This window comes from Epinephelus lanceolatus, chromosome 10 (assembly GCF_041903045.1).
Source record: "Epinephelus lanceolatus isolate andai-2023 chromosome 10, ASM4190304v1, whole genome shotgun sequence".
Classification (NCBI taxonomy): Eukaryota; Metazoa; Chordata; class Actinopteri; order Perciformes; family Serranidae; genus Epinephelus; species Epinephelus lanceolatus.
The window spans coordinates 4,437,416-4,462,426 of NC_135743.1; the positions used below are offsets into that span (position 1 = coordinate 4,437,416).

The 25,011-nt window shown below is 39.2% G+C and overlaps 1 protein-coding gene and 1 long non-coding RNA gene across 3 annotated transcripts in view; one reads left to right on the forward strand and one right to left on the reverse strand.

The window, feature by feature from the left end:
• On the forward strand, positions 1-21,437 carry LOC117265367 (uncharacterized). Of its 2 annotated transcripts, XR_004502408.2 has the most exons (6): positions 1-361; positions 453-575; positions 17,782-17,846; positions 20,070-20,119; positions 20,240-20,506; positions 21,301-21,437. It is a non-coding gene; the product is annotated as an uncharacterized LOC117265367 (long non-coding RNA). The 2 variants fall into 2 exon arrangements; XR_013492146.1 differs by lacking the exons at positions 20,240-20,506; positions 21,301-21,437 and having other exon boundaries at positions 209-361; positions 20,050-20,119.
• Positions 19,636-25,011, reverse strand: part of wdr73 (WD repeat domain 73) — a 9,606-nt gene continuing 4,230 nt past the window's right edge. Inside the window, exons 5-8 of the mRNA XM_033639817.2 lie at positions 23,720-23,787; positions 21,953-22,111; positions 21,329-21,688; positions 19,636-20,498 (exon numbers count right to left, since the gene is read on the reverse strand). Coding sequence (XP_033495708.1) covers positions 20,254-20,498; positions 21,329-21,688; positions 21,953-22,111; positions 23,720-23,787 — 832 coding nt within the window. The 3' untranslated portion in view covers positions 19,636-20,253. The remainder of the gene's footprint in view (positions 20,499-21,328; positions 21,689-21,952; positions 22,112-23,719; positions 23,788-25,011) is intronic.

Below are 25,011 nucleotides of genomic sequence, written 5' to 3' on the forward strand. Positions count from 1 at the left end.
TTATAATTGAAAACACGAATAAAAACGGTGTTAAAAATATTTTGCGACTGTAGAATAGCTACCTTTACGGAGGTAAAAGATGTCAGTACTTCTTCCTTCACTGATTGTCAGTCGAATTTACGGGTTGTATTTGAAGGCAGCGCCGGTCAGTTCCCTGCAGTAACTCCCGCCGCCACATCGCCCCGCTACAGTAGGTGGCGATACTGAGCATATGAGCTGGTTTACAGCCGCCATTACATTGAAGGAAGAAGAAGACGACCGATGGCGGGGAAAACAAGCAGGAGTTTCTGCGGACAAACATTCATTTATTGAATATATAAAAACAGAAATTAGACAGTCTGCCGCTGCGAAGACACTGAAGGTAAAATAAGATGTTTAAGAACAAGTGTTGAGCTAATGTTGATGATAACAGCTCGGCTAACAATCAACTCACCTGTCTCACCTGCTAACAGCTAGCTTAACGAGAAGCACCTGGCCGGGAGGTAAAGTTAACGACCCTGGGTGAAACAATGGATCAGACCTGTTTAATGTACCTGAGTATCGTCATGGTTGATCTACACAACACCTGCTTAAAGGTAAGACACCTGTTAATGTGTTGACTGTTTGATTTAATGAGCAGTTTGTGTGTTTATCGATTAACCGTTTGCTGATCCATCAGCAGCGGTGGAAATTAACTGAGTGCATTTAACGTTACTCAACTTGAGGTACTTGTACTTGAGTATTTCCATTTTCTACTTTCCATCTTGGCGGTAAATACTGCATTTTATACTGCACATTTATTTAATTAAAAGCTTTAGTTACTTTACATATTTATATTATTAATACAAAATATAATCAAATAATAAATTATGATATATTTTTATTGATTGGTCTACCTAGCATTTTATAAAGTCATTAAAATGTAGGGATGCTCGATATTTTGTTTTTTGCCGATATCCGATATGTCACTAAAAAACTACTCATTTGGCCAATAACAGATTCCGATATCGATTTATCCACATTTTTTCCCCAATTAATTTTTTGTGATCATCAAGTCTGTTCTGTAGTGGAATTAACATCATGATACAAACATACTCTTAAGGTGACGACCCACCAGCAGATGGAGACATGAAATACAATACTTTTTGATGTTTTTAATATTTAATTATTGTGCAAAATAAGAAAAAGTATGTTTTTTCCACTACAATCCACAGTACATTTTGCTGATAATACTTTTGTACTTTTACTCAAGTAGAATTTGAACGCAGTACTTTTAATTGTAACACAGTATTACTTTTACTTAACAAAGGTAAAGGATCTGAGTATTCTTCCACCTCTGTATATTAGTGTATGTGTATAATGTGTATAAACCGAATTATTCAGAAACTATTATTGCAATTTTAAATGTTTTGTAGTATGCTGTGTGTTGCCATAACATGCTGTGGTATACTGCGGTTTATTACCTTTTTCATATTCAGGAAAACCTTTGTCAACATCTGTGTGTGTCAAATAAGATAAAGTTTTCGGTCTGTTCATCTCACTACGGTCATTTTTATTGCAGCTAAAACAAAAAAAAAGCAGTTGGTTTTATTATTCCTGTAGGCTGCCAAGAGTTTAATTGTAGTTGCAGCATTGATCCTGTAGATAATAAAATTTTGATCCTTGGCGTCTGTGTATGGATATAACATTGCCACGCAAAATATTGCGATATAGTACTGTATTGATTTTATCATCTACCCCTAATATATATGAAATGTGGGTAAATGATTACTAATTGAAGAAACTATATTGTGCTTTTGTCTGTTTTATATCATTGTATAGTAAATGTGTTCAGGTTTTGGACTTGCTTACATGAGAGGAGACATTTTAAGGCGTCTAGACTGTGAGTTTAGGATGGGCAGTGAAGTGGAAACCATTTCAGGTGACTACCTCTTGAAGCTCATGGAGAGAATGCCAAGAGTGTGCAAAGCAGTAATCAGAGCAAATGGTGGCTATTTTGAAGAAACTAGAATATAAAACATGTTTTCAGTTATTTCACCTTTTTTTTGTTAAGTACATAACTCCACATGTGTTCATTCATAGTTTTGATGCCTTCAGTGAGAATCTACAATGTAAATAGTCATGAAAATAAAGAAAACGCATTAAATGAGAAGGTGTGTCCAAACTTTTGGCCTGTACTGTATTTCATTGTGTTCTGACGTTTATAGTCAAACTATTAACCATTATCCACAGATGAAAAAATAAATAACAGTTTAATAAATCATTAAAACAGTTTGTTCTAATCCTGTGATTTTAGAGATGAAATAGACATCTTGAAAATTAATATAATACTTTGTATCAGTGTTTTACTGTGAGTTGGACTGATTATCAGACACACTGAGCACTGATGAATGAAGCCGTTTGAACAAGATGTAAAGATTGTGAATGTGAAGATTATGAGGCACTTTTACGAGGCTGCACTCAGAGCTGTCGAGGAAAAGAGTTTAATTTGTTTGCTTCATTAGACTGCGGTTAAATTAAAGGGGTTATATTTTTTACCCCAAAGTGACTGAATGAGCAGGAGATGTTGCAGTGCTGCGATTACGTTTTGTTTGCTTTGGTTAGGAGTGAGTCCTAAAACCCTGAAATGAATTAGCATTTTAGCATTCCTGGTTCCCTCATCTCAGAGTCAGTGGGTTTTTAGTTAGATGTCTGAAATAAGGTCTGTGGTTTACACAAGCTGAAGAGGTTTTTTGACCTGGATCCTGATCAGAGTCCTTTAACACTGGGTATCTGCTGATCCCAAGTTAAATCTCATTTTTATAGTTACTTAAAAGTTAAGTGTGTAAGATTTAGGGAGACTTAGTGGTGTCTAGCAGCAAAGACTGCAGATTTTAACCAGCTGAAACTTCTCCTGGTTGTAATTCCTTCAGTGTTCATTGTTCAGAACGTTTTTACCAGGAGCTGAATTATCTACAGAGGTCTTCTCCTCTCCAAAACAAACAGACCAAGAGATGTGAACCAGTAAAAAACAAAAAAGTCTCATTCCAAGACAACAAAAAAAAACAAAAATTCTTATTTTCCGGTGGTAATACAGTAGAGCAGGGGTCTTCAACGTTTTTCAGGCTAACTACCCCATGGCCCAAAGACAGACAGCAGGGACCCCTACTACAAATATTTTCAAAAAAAGAGTTGCACTTGAGATAGTTCTGAATATTTTTCGGGTCTTCTCTTGTTTGCCTAGCTGCTTACTAAGCAGCAGTTGTGGTATCGCTCGGTGCGTTAGCCTCACCCTCTGCACTTTCAGTGGTGGTTTCTACAGTGGACGGTGTGTCAGAGTCTGTTAAAAAGTTATGAAACAATCCATTGTGGCACACAAGAATGTCTGTACACTTGACATAGTAATACAGCTAACTGGCTAATATGCAAAAATAATTACAGGTGCCACACAGTGATGTAGCATTAGCTAGCTCACATGAACGCAAAACGATTCCTGGGTAACAGTTAGCCTATCATGAATAGGCTGATTTTATCTCAGCTAATAATATGTTAGATTCCCATTAATGTGGATTTTCAGACACATTTTACTTACTAATACTTATATTCAGAGTATTTAGAGGTCATTTGGTGGCCCCCCTATAGTAACTCTGAGGACCTAGGGGTCACGGACCACCTGTTGAAGACCCAGGCAGTTGAGAAAACTTACTGATCACATTTTATTCCATTTCTGCAAATATACCCCCCTAAATCCGACACACTTGACCATTAAGTGTGTATCTAAGACAATGAAATATAAGTTAGAGACCAAACCTGACACGCTCTCTGAGCTACAGATGATCGCTCTGGATGTGGCGATATTTAAAGTAACTAATATAAATGTAAAACAGGATATGATGATTATTTTTCTCTCTTAGCTTCTCTGTTAAAGTTCAAACTGTCTGCAGCGTCCGTGAGTGACAGGTAATCAAAGTGAACAGTGGCCATTAGTAAGCTGATAATGGAGGATAATGGCCGTAATCATCATGGTGGTTATTTTGAAGGGATATTAATCCTTCATTTCATCAGTGCTCTGGGTCACCTCTTCAGACATACAGCTACATTCTGCAGCTGTGAAGTTTTAGAGGTAACAGATCATATTGTTTCCTACAGCATGTACGTTACATGAGGGCTGCACAGTTTATGGAAAATGTACCTTCATCGCGATATTAACATGGTATCACAAAAGACGGCCTCATCTGCGATGAACACTATATTTACATGTGCCACGCATTCAAACGCTGCATGTGGTGATTAAAGAGCGGCGTCAAGTGACTTTAGTAGTTTGGGAAGTTTTCTCCATGTCACAGAAACTACTGAGAGTGAAACTTGTGTTTTGGATGTTATTATCATACTGTCCGTGGTGTGTTGGGCAGTGGTGTAAGACGACGGTCCCTACTGCATGCTGTCGTCTTGTTACATGATCTGAGACTTGACATTGGATTACATCAACATACATATTACTCAGCAATCATCATCTGTATGTCTAAGACGTCATAATCCAGTGTAAATAAGTTTTCAATAATTCAAACAAATAGATTGTCCTGGTTGTGGTCTACCTCGTCCCATGGACTCTATTTATATTTGTTTGAATATTTTCAGTGTAGCAGTCACTCATAAGGGCCCATAAGGGCATTGTTTGAGGGCCCACTCTCTCTATGGGCCCCTCATCTCATGGGCCCCAGTGCAATCGCACTGCCTGCACTGTCTGTATTTACGCCCCTGGTGTCAGGGTTTTATTCTGGTGCTCTGCACAGATCATTCACCTGTTCTCATCCCCGGCTCTCTGAAGTTTGGTACGCCACTGTTTGCTGGTAAAGGCAGCAGAGTAGCACAGACGTCCCCAGGGGACCACCAGTAGACAATGACCTCGTATTTTAAGGTTTTAAGGTATTTTAAGGGCCAGCAGGAGGAAATATTGCTGCACATATTCAGTTGGCCACATACTGCATAAGTAAACCAGAAACTAAAAGCTTTTTTTTTTTGGCATATGCGCCAGACAAGCAACTCCTGGAAAAAACAGGCGCCATCTTGGTACCCAGTATCTAGTTATGTCATCCTCTGGACAACAGGACGCAGTCAGTCTTGAGCCCTGCTTGATTAGCCTGTGCAAAATTGGTAAGATTTTAATAATTGTATAATTATATTATGTAGATATATAATTAATTATATGATTAAAATAATTGTGACAGAACAGGTAATGAATCATTTTCCCGAGAGCCGACAGTGAACACTGGTGCATCTCAGTGTCGCTGCTCTTCGGATCCTTTTTTGGGGCACTGCTGTTGCCTCTCCTGTCCTTTTTGTTAAATGAACTGATAGTCCTTTTGTGTCTCGGACTGATAAACGTGTTTTGAACTAACAACTCACCAATTTCACGACCGGATGCCGGGTCACCTGCCTCCCCAGCTTTCATTGCTGCACTCCGCGTACTGCGTTCAGGACACCATCGGCAACAATGTGGATTAACAGGCTGCTTGTATGGACCGTGTTCACCTGGATTAACCTGTCTCATATTTTCCATCCAGTAACACAGATATTTCATTACACAGCAGCAGAACTTTGCCAACTACGTTTCCACCTCTCCGAGCCGCAACTGACGTTACGTCTTCACCTGATACGGCTTAATCATTTTTGCGGAAATACATTCACCATGGATCCCGACAGAGCTTCAACTTCGATGACACAGCAGCAAAACGATCCTTCTTTTTTTACTTTAACTGTCTTGTAAAGTGTCCCTGAGAAATTATTATTATAGAAAAACATGGGAGACTGCCATTGGTGAATGTCATCTTATTTGCAATAAGCCAATGGCGGTCAACAAGGTGAATATTGACTGATAAATCAGTGCATCCATTAGAAAAAACTCAACGAAACTACAAGGCAGGTTTTAAACTTCAACTTTTTCTTTCTCTTTAAACAATCATAGAGCAGATTTTTTCTAAAAGTAACAGTGAACGAGACTGACCTTTCAGAGGAAGAAAGAATAAGACACATAATATTAATGTTAATATAAGACTCTGACTCCCACTCCATCACAAATAATTGCAGACACTAAAGTAAATGTAAATAAAGCCCATGACTGCAGTTTAAATATAAATGTATAGTGCGAGTATGATGGGTGAATAATGAGCCGTCATTACTGAGGTCGGAGCAAACTGTGAACTCTCCAACATTTTCACATTAAAGCGTGAAACGACTCCTCTTATAAAAGCTGTATGATAACCAGTTATTTTGCTCTGCAGAATGGAGCGTAACCAGGCACTCATACAGAGACACTCAAACAAACGCTTCTTTTGTGTTGCGTGTTTGCTGCATTAGTCACTTTCCCTGTGACGTTTCCAGGCCGAGCGGTCAGGACACTTTATTTGAACGCTGACAGCTCTCCATCCTCTCAGCAAGTCTCCACTTTTCTCAATTTGACTGCAGCTCAGTTAAAAGGCAGCTTCTTCATCCGCCATCTTCTGCACACTTTAGCTTTAAGACTCAGGGACAAAATAATTAGATTTTTAAAGTTAATGTATTTTAGATTTCCCCAGTAGTTTGTACTCTGGCCAGAACTACTAGGTGTACCAGGGTGCCCAAGAATGTTGACTGTAGTAGGGCTGGGCGATATAATGACTGTACGATATATCAATATATTTTCAAGCAAGATATAAATTTAGACAACACAGTTTTTATTGATTATAGGGTCAAGTTGTGTTACATTACACATGTCAATGTGCATCTCTCCTCTGTTACACTGCTACACACGCCCCACTCACTCACTCACTCACTCACTCACAGTTTCTCCATCAACACTCAGACATAGAGCTGCTCCTCTGTTTAATCTGTCTGTTCATTAGTCTACAGTGAGACATCGGTCTGTATGTTGCACGTGCTACGCTACATCACTCTGTGAGATGAATGAAATGACGGCAGTAGCACACGTGCAGTACAGCGCTGCGCTGCTAGTTTGTGTGTGAGGTGGATCATGGTGTGTTGCTGTTCTTCTTGGTAGTTGTAGTCTAATGTGTGACACTGAGACAGAGCCTGGATACAGGCGACAGATGGGTTTGAAAAATGCAGCGACAACACAGACGTTTCCTACACAAGGCGTGTATATAATGAGGACCAAGTATCGGCCTCTCTGTTGATGTTCTTTGCAGAAATAAGATTAATAGCCTAAATAGATAAAATATTTAAATCATTTTCCAGCACTAGATTCATTTGAAAGGCCAACTGATGGAAAATGACTTTTTAACTCTGCCCACAAAGATTTTTAATTGTTTCAAACCTACTTGATCCTTTTATGGTCATGTTATAGTTCAGTGTCCTGGGGCCTCATTTATAAAGCTTGCTTACGCACAAAACGGGGCTTGAAAGTGGCGTACGCCACTTACCACGCAAAGGTTGTGATTTAGAACAATAAACTTTGCAGGAGAATGTGTGCACCTGTAAGCAAACTCTGAGTCATGCGTGCGCACATTTTGGAGACACTGGGAAGTGGCGATGCAGACGGTGAGGCGGAGAAGTGGAGTCAGATTTTTATTGATGTCTCACACAAATTTAATGTCATGCTATATCCACCTTAGATCCACGTTATCATTGAAATTAAATCCAGCAGCCTTATTTTGCGCTTGGAGTGAGTGATAATTGTTTCATAAAACGTTGTAAAATCCAACTCAAATCCTGAATTGAAATTCTTTCTAAATACGTATTTAATCCACACTGCCTCTAATGTCTCATTGTCCACTCTGTGAGTGCAGGAGGAGGAGAGGACGGCGCGACTGCATGGAATATATTTATTTGTTTAGCTAAATATTTCCAGTGCATTTATCATGTCTCGAAATACAGCCATTAAGCACAACTGTTACACTCATTTCATCAGCCCTACTTAGACATGTGCTGTTCATGACAAAACCGGCATGAAGAAACGTGTTCACCTATTACACTTTCATCTTTGAATTGTATTTCAAATTACACGTTGTATTTTGGGACAGGGATACCACTGGTTCATGCTGTAATTTAGGCCGGGAGCCTGATCAGACTAATTGCCATAAACATTTAAATACCCTCGTGTGTAATTGCGCAAGATGGCACTGGCACATCCTCCTTTTTGCCTCCACCTTTAATAAATGTGATTCTTTATGTCGCACATCAATGTCAAACATCCTCAAATTTAAAAGCAACACATTAACTACATGTTGGTCAAGGAGGAGAAATATTTGGTCTACCTTTAGATCAGACCACTTTTTTTTTTTTTTCTCTCTCTGTCACTGTCCGTGCAGTCCCACAGACACAGCTGACGGCATCAGCAGCGCTGATGTGTTGCCACTTTTTTGCTTTCTTTTATTAGTGATCCCGCTGCTGTGGCCACCAGATAAAATCTTTCTTCAGTCCTCCACCTCCCGTTAAAGGGTCTCTAGCTCAGTCTCGGAGGAATTCCGTTTTTTGTTTCGTTTCTCACCTGTCGCCCACGAGAGAACACTCGCATGCTGTCTTATTTATATGCAGATCGCATTCATGAGGTGATTTGCATGACCATTTGTGGTTGAACTAGGGTGTGTAGAGGGCAGAATATGAGGCGGATCTGGGTGCGCACAACTCCAGGAGGTCTGTGATTTATAAAGGGAACACTGCGTGCAAGTGTGCGTGCGCACGGTTTTATAAATCAGATTATTTTTTGGCGCACGCCATTTTCAGCTTTTGGGCACACGTCAACTTTTAGTATGAATCCTAAGCACTCTTTTATAAATGAGGCCCCTGAGCTGCAAACCTTTCAACCTCTGTAGCTCCAGTGCTGTGTGCAAAATGTTAACGTACAGCCCTGCTGTTTATTATTTTATATAATTTTTCATGTACATGTTGTGCAGCTGTATATTTTCAAACAGGAAAAAAAAATCTATCTTTGCATTTATTTTTGGTCACAGTCTGTTTTTATAAAAGTGCCTGTGACATCTCAAATGTGGCTTTGACCTGCAGCTGAACATGTGTCTCACTTCATAGAAAATACCAAGATATATATCGTGTATCGCCGTTCAGCCTGTAAATACCAAGATATGAATTTTTGTCCATATCGTATTTTGTCTGTATCACTGTAGTGATTGTGGTGTGTCCAGGTGCAGCTTTCTGGCCCAGCAATGTGAGGTGACAGAACAGTGTGTGTCTGGGCCTTAAAACTTCACATTTCCATTTCAACTCAAATTGACTCACAGACACTGCGGCTGTTTTCAGAGGTGTCACCGAGCAGAAAATAGTCCTGACGATTTCACATTGATTAGTGATAATGACTCTGGCATCATTAGGCTGTGAGAGAGTTCAGACTCACAGCTCAGTCTTCTGTCAGTCAATTCAACAACCGTCTCTCATATAATCCTCTTCACTTCCTCTCTGCAGCCCTCATCTTACCTCAGTTTGTTTTTATAGTGTCTGATGTGTTGAGCAAATTTCATAAATTTGTGAAATGTGTGTCACACACAGCCCTCAGTAAGAAACGTCCTCAGTGTTTTTATTTAATAAATGTGTTGTCCTTGATAATGAAGAGGAGCTTTCAGTGGGCTGCTGTGGCACAAACAGCCGCTCAGGTTTAATTAAAAGGTTGAAAAGGCATATAAGAGCGTCTCCTGTGCTCAGTCCCTCAGCTGATCTGTTCCTACACTCGCATACTCTCTCTGTTTCTCACTCGCTGCCCACAGCTCATCCACGTCTGCTACACTGGAATAATTTAACAGCTTTTTGTTCCTGAGAAACCCACGGAGTTACGTAACAATCAAACAGGGTGCATCTGTTGTTGCTGTCAGCTGGACTCATTCGAATCAACACGGGAGACGATGAATATTTACAGCAGAAAATTCAAACATTAGATATTTTGTCGTTTCACAGCTTGACGTTGTGAATATCTGGAAACAGTTTAATGATGTTTGTTCACTCTATAATTCTGTCCCGTCACAGGCAGAGCAGTAAGGTCGTATAAACTATATTGCTAATTAACAGAATTAAACTTGTGTGGTTGAAGTGCTCTCTGCAAGCTGAAGTCTGTGCTCAGCCAAGGATTGATTGTGTGGGAAGAAGCTCCACTCTGTAACATCACTGTACCGCCGCAAGTGTTTCTGCGGTTTCAACAACTCGAGCAGGGTGAGACGTCTTCTCTCGCTTCACGACAATTTCAGGAGTCAGATCAATAATTTAAGATAATAAAGTTCATATTTTTCAGCCAGATTCTTCAGTATTTGGATCAAGTAGCTCACAAGAAATCAGGTGTGTCAGATTTTGTAGCTGTACTTTAAGCGCTCTGTGTTTTATCGACATTTAAAGCTGTAGTTGCTAGTGCTGCACAATTAATCGAATATTAATCACAATCACGATTTTGGCTTCCCACAATCAGATAAACCTGATTGACTGTGATGTTGACTAGAGGTGAGCCATATCATCTCGTCCACGATAATACTGGTATAATTTTTAATATGATATGAACAATTCACACCATAATACTGATATTTCTGCTTCTTGACGTGAGGTCATACTGTTACCCACGGTAACAACAAGCACAGCTGAAAGTGACATTATTCCAGACTCCACAGTGGTTCCAAAAAGAGGAGCAGCTTCAGTAGTGTGGAATAAACTGTGGCGTCCTGAATGTTTTATGAACAGCCCCGGACTTCTCAGACTCTTTTAGTGACTTACTGCTCAGAGGGAACTCATTCAGCGGCTCCTCTGGCAGCAGCACAGCTTCTCTTGTCTCTCCTTTGGTGTCGTGCCGCTTGCAGCCGACAAAAAACTCCATATATGTGAATGTGTGATAGTTGTGGTATCATAACAGCCTGTCACAGGTTACAGCGTGATGATTAGAGGAGAAATGGCAGAGCATAAAGGTCCAGGTGGAAAAAAATACAACTCATCACCTGTTGATTTATATATATATAGATTTATAGATATATAGATATCTATATAGATATAGATTTTTTGTATTTGAGAGCTGTTTAAATGTGAAATTTGTGGTAGATTTTATTTGGTTGAACTATTAATATTGTAACAGAATCTGAATCTCACTCTGAGTTACTGTTGTTGTTCACAAACTAAAGATAAAAAGATTTTTCTCATTCATTTTAGGGCCATATCGCCCACCCCTAATATTGATGTGTAAAACGCTCATAAAAACCTCCACTGCATATTAAATTAAAGTGCTTCCTAAACTAACAGCAGCCTCCATGTTATGCTGCTACGCGTGCACCCTGCAGTGACAGCCTGTGAAAAACATTTTGCGACTGCAGATTGGCAGATATTGAGTTTATGTAGTGCTTTTGCTGTTATAAGTTTACTGTTGCTGCTCTGGAAACAAAATTTCATCATAAAATATTCAGTTTTAATCCTGCTCTGAATTTATTCTTTTTTAAAATAATTCCTTGTAAAATTTACAGCATTAGTTCTCCGAGAATCTCTTTCACATTCAAGCAAAATTGGCACTGTAACTAGTGTTGGAAATGAATTCTTTCTTCCACCAGATTTAAAATTTTACCAGCCACCATTCTGTTATCACACTTTGCTGTGTTACATTAGTCTGTCCAAAGAAGAACACCACTTAAACACATTGTTCTCATGAAAAGTGTCAGTTTAATATTTAATTTAATTTTTCCTCACTTTATAATTCTCTCCCTCACAGACACACAAACTTCAAATGCACAAAAACAAAATGCAAAAATACCCTAAAAAATATATATTTCCACTCTCCTTATGCCAGTAACATGTCGCCACGTTGTCCTTTAAGTACTTCGTCAAATTAGACACAAACATGCTAACATTGACTGCTGAGGCTACTTAAAGGGATAGTGCACCCAAAAATGAAAATTCAGCCATTATCTACTCACCCATATGCCGAGGGAGTCTCAGGTGAAGTTTTAGAGTCCTCACATCACTTGTGGAGATCCAAGGGGAGAGGAGGTAGCAACACAACTCCACCTAATGGAGGCTGACGGCGCCCCAGATTCAAACGTCCTAAAACACATAATTGAAACCACAAAATATTAGGGCTGTACCCAAATATTCGGATATTCGTTTCTATGGGTAGGTATTCGTTATGAAAATTTGGTATTCGATATTCCTTTTTTATTTATTTATTTTCTTTCTTTCTTTTTTTTTTTTTTTTTTACATATTTCTTTGGTGCTAAATGTAGTCTTTTTGTTGTTGGTAAATGTAGGTTATCAATAAAAATCAAAACTTTTAAACTGCATTGTTAAAAATGTGAAGATATAGTATAGCCTACCAACGGAGCTTGTGTGCACGGCACGCTTGAGCGCATCCGTCTGAGGCTGTGGATCGATGCCAAGTTTTACCACTTTATCACTATTCCCTCTAACTTGATTCTAAAACTTCACCTGAGCATATGGGTGAGTAGATAATGGCTGAATTTTCATTTTTGGGTGCACTATCCCTTTAACTTTGTGAATCTGCTTCTTCTTCTTTTACGGCAGTTGGTTGATTGGAAGAAGAAAAACAACCTAACTCTGACTGATCGAGAAGACGCAGTGAGGACACACTACACTACATAGGTCGAGCACCGACTTTTTTTATGGAACAATTCAGTCGTTTATAAAACATTTTTACTCAACACCATGGTGGGTAGGTTTATGTAATCCACCCGCCACCGGCCAAATTCCCTGGTGGAGGGTCAAATTGTAACTGAAAAATCCCCTATTGATATTAAACAGAAATCAAATTGATTTAGGAAATTGGTGACAATACCCAGCCCTACCAAGAAGAATAATGTCTCTTACATTACTGTACGATCTTGTTAATCCCCATCCTTGTTCAGCATCAACTGAGACATCCGTAACGACGTTGCTGTAGTGTGTCACGGTACCATGTCTCCATCTATGCATGCACATTCTCATGTGATGATTCCCATCAGCTGTATTCGGCGTCTGACTTCCGGCAGACGGCGATACAGCCTCTGGGGGCAGACACCCGATTTTTGGGTATTACCGTTTGATTTGGGCAGAGGAGGCGAATTTCCGTTTTTGACTTCTGTTTAGTTTAAGTTTAGTTTAAGTAAATATGCAGAACCATTGCAGTGGATTCAGAGTTTGCAGTGACGCCAATTATGTTCCGCCTTGTTAGTTCACCGCACAGACCGTTTAACCTGGCAACAACTGCAGCCGGCTCAAACGTGATTGGTCAATATCACGCGGACTACAAACAGCCTACAACCGGAAACCAGGGCTCTTCCACTCTTCTTCCAGAGGCAAGATCTCCAGGGTTTGCCTACAGACTCTACATTCACTGAATATTTTAATTAAAATAATATTAGAATAATATTTTAAATGAAAATGACCATGAGATCAGGCTCTGTATCAGTACATGCACAATATTTTAAGTCCTCAAATATTGTACATGCACAATATTTGAGGACTTATTTATGTTGCCAGTTATTCTATTGCTTATTTTTTTATAACAAATTGATTAATCGTTGACTCTGGGTGGTGTGATTTCTTCAGATGTCTTTTTTCGTCTAACCAACAGTCCAAAACTAAAGATATTCAGTTTACAGTGATATGAAAGAGACAGAAGCAGGTTTGAAACCAGCAAATGAAGCGTTTTGATTTTGTAAATGACAAACAGTTGCATTATTATCAACACTGTCAGCTGTTGGGTGGAAGCGGTGAAGGGAAAATGATCCGTATCATCCATCACTGTTGCTGCTCATTTCTGCATCTGCAGTCTGTTGCCTTCACACGCCTCTCAGCCTCAGTGTTAATTGTCATTCTTCACACTTCACACTGGAGGCTGAGACGGACACTGATGTAATTATCAGAGGGGCAAAAAAACTCCCAGCATGCATCCTTTCGTTCCGGTGGCTTATTAAACTGACGAGAGACAGAAACACTTAAGGTTCTTCACGGGAAAAGTTGTGAAAATCCAGAGTTGTGAAATGAAACCTGTTCAGTGTGACCCCAGAGGCAGGAAGTGAGTCGTCTTTAGAGGAGCGTTTCCTGTGCTGGGAGAGGTGGCAGCAACTTCAGAAAGTTATAGGAGTAAAGCAGAAGTGGTTGAGTCAGTTAGAGAAGTTTGTGTAAAGGGCCTCAGGTGCAACAGGAAAGAGTTGTGTGCAGAGAGACAGTGGAGGTTCACGCTGAAGGGTGAAGTTGAGAGTTTTCTGTCTTCAGCATTTAATAGCTGTGTGTGTGTGTGTGTGTGTGTGTGTGTGTGTGTGTGCGCGCGAAATACATTTGCTCAGCTGTGCTAAACAACACACAGATGGTAAACAGTGAGGGAACTGTTTGGAGAACGTCATCATGATTTATTGACGTGGCATTTTGATTTGAGTTCAGCGACACGTTAAAGAGACAGAGGAGGCAGCAAAGTATGAAATTACATTTTTATTTTCCATTTATTTGGTTATTACTTTAAATTAAAGTGCTGGTCGCTGCCTGTCGAGGAGGAAAGAAGCACAATGCTGCACGGGAATCTTTGTTTATCTGGTTATTTCCTGTTGGATGAGTTAGCGGGCCATGTACGCCCAAATTTTGCAAATCGCACTTTACCATAACAGCGTGGAGAAGATTGATGAAAGACTAAGGATCAACAGCCTTGACAATAACTCAAAGTCTTGAAAGTTGGTATCTGTTAAATACCAGCTAATTCTTTTTTTAGATAAGAAATATGTCATATGACTTCAGGGGCTTTGTATAAAAGGGATAAAAGAAAAACAATGACACAAATAAATACCTCAGTTTGTAAAATTGTTAATGTGATTGATTTTGGAAAATAGTGAGATCATGTTGAAGCATCTCCCTACATCCTGTCCTGCAAGTTTCACAACACACCGTAGTTATAAGAGCGTAGAAAGTTTTAAATTATTAGATTATTTCTCACTTTATTTCTTCCCTTGTTTCCAGTTCACTTATATATTTATAAATTATATTTTAAAACCATCTCCAGTCTGCCAGGAATAAAATACTGGTGAGGAATAGGGTTGCAGTGATATGTGATTTTCATGGTTCAGTGATCGTCTCAGAAAATATCAGTCTCACAGTATTGTGTTATTACAGACTCTACATTATTATCTGTCAGAATGAGCCTTAAAGGAGTGAATGATTTTTTTCAATGTCATAGATGAGCAAATGTACACTGTATGATGACCAACAGCTTTATATCCCAGTATACCTTGAAACATGTATATTGCTGCAACCCGAGTGAGGAAATACTGAATCAATTATTTATTTATTTATTTATTTGCATAAAAGTAGTGAACGTACTGAGTTTAAAATACTGGGATCAGCCTGTAAAATATCACAAAGTGTTAATTTTTCTGTTTTTAAATTGTAGACTGTAGGGCCAATATCGGCTTCAAAGTGAATTATCAGAATCGGCCAACATGCTTTTTCTTATTTTGCACAATGAATGAATATTACATACACTGAAAAGCATTGTTACATATCGGCATATCGGATATCAGCAAAAAATCCAATATCATACATCCCTATTTTAAATGTTGCTGTAGCAACGCAGCTTCTCCCAGCTGTTGACAGACTGTTGTCAATATGCTACCTGAGGGGTATTCCAGGTAGGAGGTTCAACAAACTCTGAGTCTAACCCTGAACTCTGAGTTGATTTACGCTGAGATGGGAAACTCTGAGTTACCGGTTCCAGAACAGCTGATCTGAGTTAGTTCAGTCAACTCTGAGTATGTTCACTCTGAGTTAAGCCGACAATAAAAAGCCATCATCAATGGAGCTCCGACTCCACGATTCACCATGGCAACAGGTAAATAAAAGACAGCGCCTCCATTTTAATCCAGTGGATGTAGAAATATTAATGCATGTGTAGCAGACGGTGCACGTTTATCTTTAAAAGAAGAGCCTGAGTCAGAGCGAGGAAAGTGTAAATAAGTTAACCATAAAGTTAATAAAAAAGTTTGATTCAGCGTTGTCTGTTTAGTCATCATTTATCAGACTTACATTTCCTTAATGAAGATAAAATGGTGGAATCTGACTGTGTATCAGGCTGTAGATACATTACATTACATTATATTAATAATACATAACAATATATTTGTTCAGATTTAATCTGATGGGGAAAAACACAGGAGACAGAAGATTTAAAACATATAGTCTAGGCTATAGATCAAAGACATAAAGACATGACTGTAAACTCACAGTCTGACCCAGTAATAATATGTTTGGTGGTTTGCACTTAAAAAGATGTTGAGGTTAAAATACAGTAGATTTTAAAATGCTGGACATCTATTTGTATCTTGACTCAACAGCATTCAGTGACTTTATTTCAGATACAAATGTAGTAAATTTAAAGACAGTGAAATGCTGCACCTTTGCTCACTCAGAAATATGAACATATAATCCCCAATATTAGGCTATAGGAATTATGTTCCATCAGTGCGACCAATGACATCAGTGATAGAGATCATTAGTCATTGATACTACGTGAAATTGTTTACATGTCACACATAGTTGTGCACCATGGTTTTTTCCCTGTTAAAGAGAGTCAGCGTGGGTCATTAGTTGTTGTGTTATGAAGTTCTCAGAGTTAATGAGAAGGCTACACAGTTAATAAGGGTCTCCTCACCAACACAAACATGTGGGCTGTTAGGTAAACTGTCAAAGAGACAGGGCAGGGTAATAAAAGAATAACTCGTGAGTGTGTCAGAAGGGTTATGTAAAGAAACCAAGGTGAACTGAAGCAACACAAACTGCTGATGAATGAGCAGAGCTTCGTTCTGTCAGAAAACTGAAAGAAGTTTGTTGATGTTCAGAGTCTGAATGGTTTCGATTGAAGTCAGTTCAGTTCATTCATTCCTCAGTTATCTGCACCAACACTGACCTTATCCAGCAGAGCAAAGAGACTGGTAGATATCAGGCAAGATGACCTGTTTTTTTTTTTTTGTTCAGGTTATTTGTTGTGGTGAGTTGATGAATGATGTGTTCACATGGAATCATCATTTCAGAGAACACCTGTAACGGGAGACAACACTGCCATTTAAAGTTCAAATGTTTCAACTTTTTGGCGTCCTCCTGACAGAATTTATAACCAGATGTTTTGTAGCTCTGTCACAGACGGAGAAAACACGGGTGTTGTTGGTAATTACTGGACATTACTAGAAAAATCAAATAAAATAATAATATAAAATGACGATATTTAATGTATGTTATTCCATTATTTGTAAACAATACGGTGTCACCATCAAAACATGTTGTCATGCATGTTTCGTTTTACTGACGTTCTGTCACACTGTTTTCCTGTGTCGTCAAACGTTGTCTTCCGTCAGCCATCTACCTGATTTTATGTGAATGCAGCATCAGCATGAAGCAGCTGTTTATACTGCGGTCGGCCTCTAACTAACAATTGTTTTCATTATCCACTGATCTGACAAGTATTTTCTTCATTTATTGTTTTAGTCTACAAATTGTCAGTAAAACGAGAAAATGGTCATTAAACCTGTGAAGTCCAACACGGTGTCCAAAATCCAAAATATTCATTTACTGTCACATCAGAAAAAAAAGAGTGGTTAATTCTTACATTTTATAAGCTGCAAAAAGCTCGTGTTTTGACCCCAGAAATAACTTAGATTATCGATTGATTATGGAAATAATTGCTGATTGTTTGTCAGTCAAATACTGGATTCATTGAGCGATTGTTCAAACTCTAATTTAGAATAAATGCATTTTAATGGCAGTTTTGCACAAAAAGATAAACTGACTCAAAGTGACGATTCATCAGGTAAACAAGGCGCCAAACAGGAAGTGACCTCAGACAGCTCTGATTTACAGATGTTGATGTGTGTCCGTTCACAGGAACCAAAAAGTGACTCGGTGACTGAAGACGTGAGGAAGGTCTGGACCTCTGGAGCAGTCAGGAGGTAATGTTTTTAATAAATCATTGTCCAAGTTTAGTTATATATTTGTGAAGTATTCATCTGTCTCTACAGTTGCATTTTCAAATGACCTCATTTGCTCTGTGAAACTCGTGTTTGTGCCGCTTAAATGACTTAATTGCTTCTAATCAGCGTCATTATGAGCTTAATTTCATCTGCCCCCTCGACACGCTCTCACTCTGCAGAACGGATTTATTTTAATGTGATCAAAACAAAAGGTTTGACAAAACTTTGATAGATTTTACAGGCTAAGAGAAGCCCTTCAGGTTATAAAAAGGATCAGTGTGAAGCAAAATATAAAATCCCAACAGTCCATTATGACACTTAACTTAAGGGTCCAGTGTGTAAGATTTAGGGGGATACATCGGCAGATATTAAATGTAATGAGTAGGATAATTCAGCTCCTGAACGTATTATCAGAGACAAAAGGTGAGCAGCAGGTGCTGTGCCAACAGCTCAGAGAAACACTGAATTGTAATGTCAAACTGTTTTATTCAGTCTTTTTACCAGTTTAAATCAGCTGGTCCGTTTCTTTCAGAGAGAAAGAGACCTCTGCGGATATTTAGTCTCCTGATAAAAACCTCCTGGACACTGAAAGAATTCTAACCAGGAGAAGTTTCAGCTGGATGAAATCTGCACTCCTCACCTCTAGACACCACTAAATCTCCCTAAATCTGATACACTGAACCTTTAAGCGTATTAATTTAGTCATTTTGTGGGTACGAATTATGAAACAGTTTGATAGATTTATGAAACACCTACTTGCGTACTGAATGAACTACATGTTTTAGTAATACCTCCAAATAAGCTTTTTCTATTTGTTCGCAGTTTTAAGTGTTTAAGTGCAACTAAAATTTTAAGATTTTTTTTTTGTCTAATGAAAGCAGCACATTAACAAAGCAGTCCGTGTCTACACAGGATGCATTAAGCAGTCCCTCCAGGATCTCGCGGCAAAAAAAACTTGAAATTGCAGCCAATTTTGTCAAAAATTGTGGCTTTTTTTTTTTTTGCAGGAAATTGCGACAACTGACAATCAGTCATGTAATCACTTGCTATAATAATCATACTGATTACAAAAATAGCTGCAAATGTGTGTTTTTTTTATTGTTCTCTTTAGTTTTTAATTAGTTTTAAAACATGGACTCCGATAATGTTGCAAAAAATCCTGAGTGAATACTGTAGCTCTCAAACTAGACAGTGTGACTGTAAAACAACATGTAAGCTCCATCTTCTGTAAACATAACATTTTAATAAATTCAACACATATTGTCTGCATTTAAATTCTTATGTCAATACAGAGTGTTTCTCCATACCGCAGTGCCATTAGCACATTTGATGACACGTCTGATGACGTTTCAAATGATGCGGCATGTGCAACGACTTCTGGTCAGTCGGAAAATGAGGAAAAATCGAGGGACTTTTGAAAAATTGCAAGCCCCCACAAATATTGTGGACTTTCGTTGAATTTGGGTTAATTAATGTGATCGCAAGAATTTTCTGGAGGGACTGATTCAGGGACATTATTGAATGTAGGTCACCTGTGTTTTGGCAGCTTTCAGAAACCAACTCGGTCACTGTAGTTAGACATAAAACAAAACAAACAAAAAAAAAAAGTACAATAAATGCGACACAAAACATTTTTTTGTATAGGTAAAGCTCGAGTGAAACGTAAACCAAGCGAGAAGAAAATAAATAAGTTTTCCATGACTGTGAGAACCCTGTACACCAGCTTGTTATGAACGCACCCTGATAAAACTAAAAAACAGCCTGAGAATCACACACATGGATGTTTTATTTCTTTAAACTACAACTTGTGACAAATTATACAAAACAGAATTTAAACTTCTTCTGGCCCAAAAGAGACTTTACATGTGACACAAAAACAGACTCGGCCTGCAGAGTCCTCGTGTCACACTTCACTCATTGTTCTCTGGTGGAGACGTTAATTCATTTCAAACCACAGAGTCTGTTGCTGCTGCATCACTGCGTCACAGATGTGTCGTGTTGGGACACAGATGTTTTCAGGATTTTAAAAGGGTCGCCCAGTTTCCAAAGCAGACTGTCTCATTCCTCCCTGTTGTCATCTGTCTGTGCAGATAGTTTGAAGCAAAGTTCTGATGATGATGATGATGATATCTGATCTTGTGTAAATACATTGATTTTCATTTGTTCTTTTTTTCCTAAATAGTTCCTGTAATTGTTTTCCAGTCTTCAGGTCCTTGTTAAAAATGGAGGCGATGCTGGACTCCACACAGAAGGTAAAGAAACAGCAGACTTCATGATCACTTATTGTTTCTGTTTTCAGTGAATGTTCCTGAAGTCCACTGAGTAAACGTCAGCTCCTTTCCTCCTCCTCCTCCTCCTCCTCTTCCTCTCAGGTAAACCTTTGCTTTCACCCTGATGTTGGACCTTCAGCAGCTGATTGGTCGACCCAGTCCCACACATGGACGGAGCCGTCTGAGGCTGCAGACAGCAGCGTCCGTGAACGTTCGGGGTGCCAGACGTGGGAGGTAACAAAGACGTCGTCACCAGACTGCGATGAAACGGCGTGCCCACGATGCTCGAACAGCGGCTGAACTTCCTGCAGCTCGTTCCTCCAGATGGACGTGTTGTAGATCTGAACGGCTCCACTGAAACCTGCAGACGTGAGGACTTTAAAATCATTCATCTGAAACATTACCTCCCACTCTACCTCTCCCTCCAACTCCACCTGGACCTCCCTTTCTTACTTCTCCCTTTCTTCTCCCTCCTTTTCTACCTCTCTCTCTTTTACCTCTCCCTCCTTTTCTTACCTTTCCTTCTCTTCTCCCTCTCTTTCTCCCTCCTTTTCTACCTCTACTTCTCTCCATTTCTACCTTCAGGTCTTCCTCTAGCTCTCTTCTCCCTTTCTACCTCTACCTGTCCCTCTACCTCCAACTCCACCTTCCTCCTTTTCTACCTCTCCCTTCAGGTCTACCTTTTCCTCCCTTTCGTACCTCTACCTCTCCCTCCAACAGCACATTTCTCTCTCTATGTACCTCCAGCTGTAACTCTACCCCTTCTACCTCTTGCTTTAACGCTACTTCATCTTCCAGCTCAAACACCCCCTCTTTTTCTTCCTCTAGCTTGACCTCCCTCCCTACTTCTACCTCCAGCTCTGTCCCTTTCTTTATTTATACTTCTCCCAAGAGTTATGAGAAGATCAACACCACTCATGTCACGTCTCATTTAGTATAAACAATACTTTTTTTACTCTTTGTTGCTCAGATTAAACAAACTGATGAAACATGTTAATGAGTGAACTTTACAGGTTCAGCAGTTTCTCCTTTATGCTCAGCTAACTGGCTGCTGGCTGTAATTTCATATGTAACGGACAGACAGAGTGGTATTGATCTTCTTGTCCAACTCTCAGCAACAATGTGTTTTTCAAAAATGTCAAACTGTCCCTTTACATCAACAGCTGGATCACCGTGTTGCTGTGAACTCACCTGACACTGCGATACAGTCGTCCAGCGCCGGAGCCCACGACACTCTGACATCATCCAGATTGCAGTGACGTGGCTGGACGTCCAGCTGAGCCCGACTCACAGAACCTCCTGTGTTCCTCAGGTCCGAAATCACTGCCTGTCCAGACGAGGACAGTCTGACGACCTTGCAGCAGGACGGACCTGCGGAGGCGTCTGTCCACCAGAGGACAGCTTCACCTGGAGACACTGGTGGAGGTGAAAGCTGAGGAGCAGCAGATGTCCGAGTGTCGGCGATATAGACGTTCCCGTTACAGCAGCCGGCGATGAAGACTGTGTCACTCACAAAGTGTAAAGAACTCAGAGGATCTGCTGAGTCTGTCTCTGTTTGGACAAAAGGACACAAAAGAGCTTGTAAGACGTTGTGTTATAAACGTTTGTACAAGCAGAACATCACTGAAGAACAGACAGACTGTAAGGTTTTAAAAATCTATTTAAGGGTCCTAAAAAAAAATGTCTTAATTAATGAGTCTTAAATTTAACTCCATGATTCCTGCATATTCACCCTGCTGCTTTGATAAACTTCAAATAAAGACTGAAATGCATGTTTCTAACTGAGCGTGACGATAAATAAAGCGTCAGTGTTACCGAGCGTGTAGAGAATCTGTCCTGAGGTCAGCTGAGTCAGCCGGACGTCGCTGCTCTGAGCTCCGTGAAGAACCTGTGACGAGAGTCGAGCTGCGATCCTGCTGCCTCCCTCCGACACACTCCTCGTCCCCTTCACACTTCCTGTTCTTCTGATCACGTCTGTCATTGGATGATAAGACGCAGCACGATAACCAATCAGACGTTGAGAATACACGACACATTTAAGAATCAACTTCAGTCACTTAAAACACAAAGAGGAAGGAGATGGTTTTTACTCACAGATGAGGTTAAAAAAAGTTGTTCTTTCACTTTTCAGTTTTTTTAAAAAAAATTATTACTATTTATTGATGTGTGTGTGTGTGTATGTTTTGCTGTTTCAAAATAAAAAAGTGGAATAAAAGTTTCTTCTGAAGTACAAAAGGACTTTTAAAGAACTGAGAAACGAGTTCTGTGAATTATTTAGAATAACAAAGAGCTTGTTTGTGGGGTGGAGAAAAAAATCTGTTTGATTTTCCAAACATCCTCTTTCAACCCAGTGAGCTGCACAAAACTGAATTTCCATTCAGCCTGTATTGTGCTGGGGTGGAGACAGAACTCTGTCTAATTCTTTCTCCTTATTTTTATTGTTTCAGGTTGATTTAAAGTTTCTGAACATTGTCCTCTCATCATCATCATAAACAAATCTGAGTCTTGTGCTTTATGCCTTACCTTCATAGCTAAAGGTATTCCTGAATTATTAATAATAATTAAATATTTTTAAGACACCGAGCTTAACATCACTCAAATTTCAGACAGTAAAGCACAAAGTACTCTTTAGTAAAATACAACAAATATCTATCGGATTATTTAAAAAAAGAAAAAAAAAAAAATTACTGAGGAAACGATGATTTATAGCGAGACTTATACATCAACAATGTGCCTACAGCGCAGGCTCTGTGTCCATGTACCCTACGCTGTAGCCTGACATGCACCTCCCCAGAAATGTAACTACAAGTTGCGACACCGACCTCCTGAAAACCATTTCCCTCAGAGGAGACAAAGCTTTGATTTACTTTAATTTCACAGATAAACAATAAATTGTGAAGACAGTAAAGCCTCCACAAATATAAAATTTTAAGTCTTGTGTGTGATTTATCCTGGCTTCATAAGAGCAGAGGAAATGACTGCTCGTCGCTAGGCTAATTTATACAATGTAAAATTCCATAGGCTTGTGCTAATAACGTTAGCATGTTGTATTTGTTTGGAAAACGTGTTTAGTATAAGACAGTTGTTTTGTCAGTGAACCTTGTGAGTTGTAATGGAGCTGAATTTTGTAACGTTACCTTTGTTAAATGTTGCTGTTGACCCTGGCTTCAAATGAGTAGAGGAAAAGTTCACTAGCTGCTAGGCTAATTTATACAATGTAAAATGCCATAGGCTTGTGCTAATAACGTTAGCATGTTGTATTTGTGGGGAAAATGTGTCCAGATAAAGACAAGTGTTTGTCTGTGAATGCTGCCAGTTATAGTGAAGCTGATTTGTGTACTTGTGTTTGAAACTGTCTCTATTAAGCCATGTTTAATGTGTGTTTAATGTGTGTTTTGAATCAACTAAACTTTACAGCACTTCACAGAAACCCCACCGCCAACTAGTCGCTGCTATGTGTAGTTACATATCTGGGGAGGTGCACGTCAGGCTACAGCGTAGGCACGGCATCTATTCTGTTTTTTTCTTCATGGTTTAACCTGACGTGACTTCACTCAGGAGCTTCAAGTAAACTCAACTCACCACTGTCGTCTCCTCCGACGGTCCACACCTGCAGGTCAGAGCTCCGCCCATCGTTGGTAACAACACACCTGCAGAAACAAGACATGAATTTATTTTAATATTCAAATAAAAGTCAAATAAACTGTCTCCTCTCTGCCTGACTCCAGTGTTACTGAGAGATGAAAGATAATAATATACAGAAGTTTTATTATTTTTACTTCAAAAATGACCACTGATCTCAAAGATTGGTATCGGAGCATCATCCCTTCTTAAAATATTTATTAAAGAAGTTACTTCTAAACTAGAATTACTGCACCATGGTTGTACACCACTGAAATCTGAAGAATTCCCCTCATGGTGTTCTTGAGATATTGTGTTCACAAGAATGTGATGAATGAAAGGTCACAGTGACCTTTGACCCTTGGCCGCCAAAATCAAATCAGTTCATCCTCAATTCCAGCTGATTGCTTGTGTGTTTTTGAGATATGCATTCACAAGAATGCGATGGACTGACAGCCCAAAACATAATAACTGCACCGGTGATAGAGGCGTTAAAATTACAGACTGGCTTTAACCCTTTAAAACCTGGAGTGACATCACTTTTCTTGTGGTGCTTTCAGACGCCTTTCTCAAGTATTTAAACCTCTGAGCAAACTGGTGCAATGTCTTTCAAAAACATGGGCGAAAAAGGCAGTGAACAAATCGATTAGAAATGTTCCACAATTTGCAAAAAATTTATAGATTTAGATTTTTTTTTTTTTTAATGCTTGAAAATGAAGGGAAAAAAAGCTAGGGGAAAAACTATATTTCTAATTACCATAACTATATATTTAAATTTATAACTTTTTTTTTTTATTTACTAATTTTCTTGTTATTCATTTTCTCTTTTTACTAATTTCTTCTTTCGTTGCTCACTGCTCACCTTCTTCCCATGTTCTTCTTACCAGTTAAGCACTAAAGGTGCATCGTTGGGGTCTGCTGTTGTTTTATGTTCGCTCTGATTAAAGTCTAATGGACCGAAAACCTCACCAATAAAGAGAAACTCTGCAAAGATGTCAGTGTGCGAAAATGTTTTTCAACCAGTCTGGACTTATTGATGTTTTCAGCACCTTAACAAGACCAAGCTGGGTGGAGTGGTGGTTTTTCTGCACCAGATACTAACTCTGCAGAAACTAAAGATTTGAAAACAAATCCTCAGGTATTTATTATATAAGATAAGACACTGAAAATCTCAGATTATCGGCTTCATTGGGACTTTTTTTCCAACTGCTCAGATCTTTAAATCTGACAGGAGAGCAGAGGAAACTAAAAAT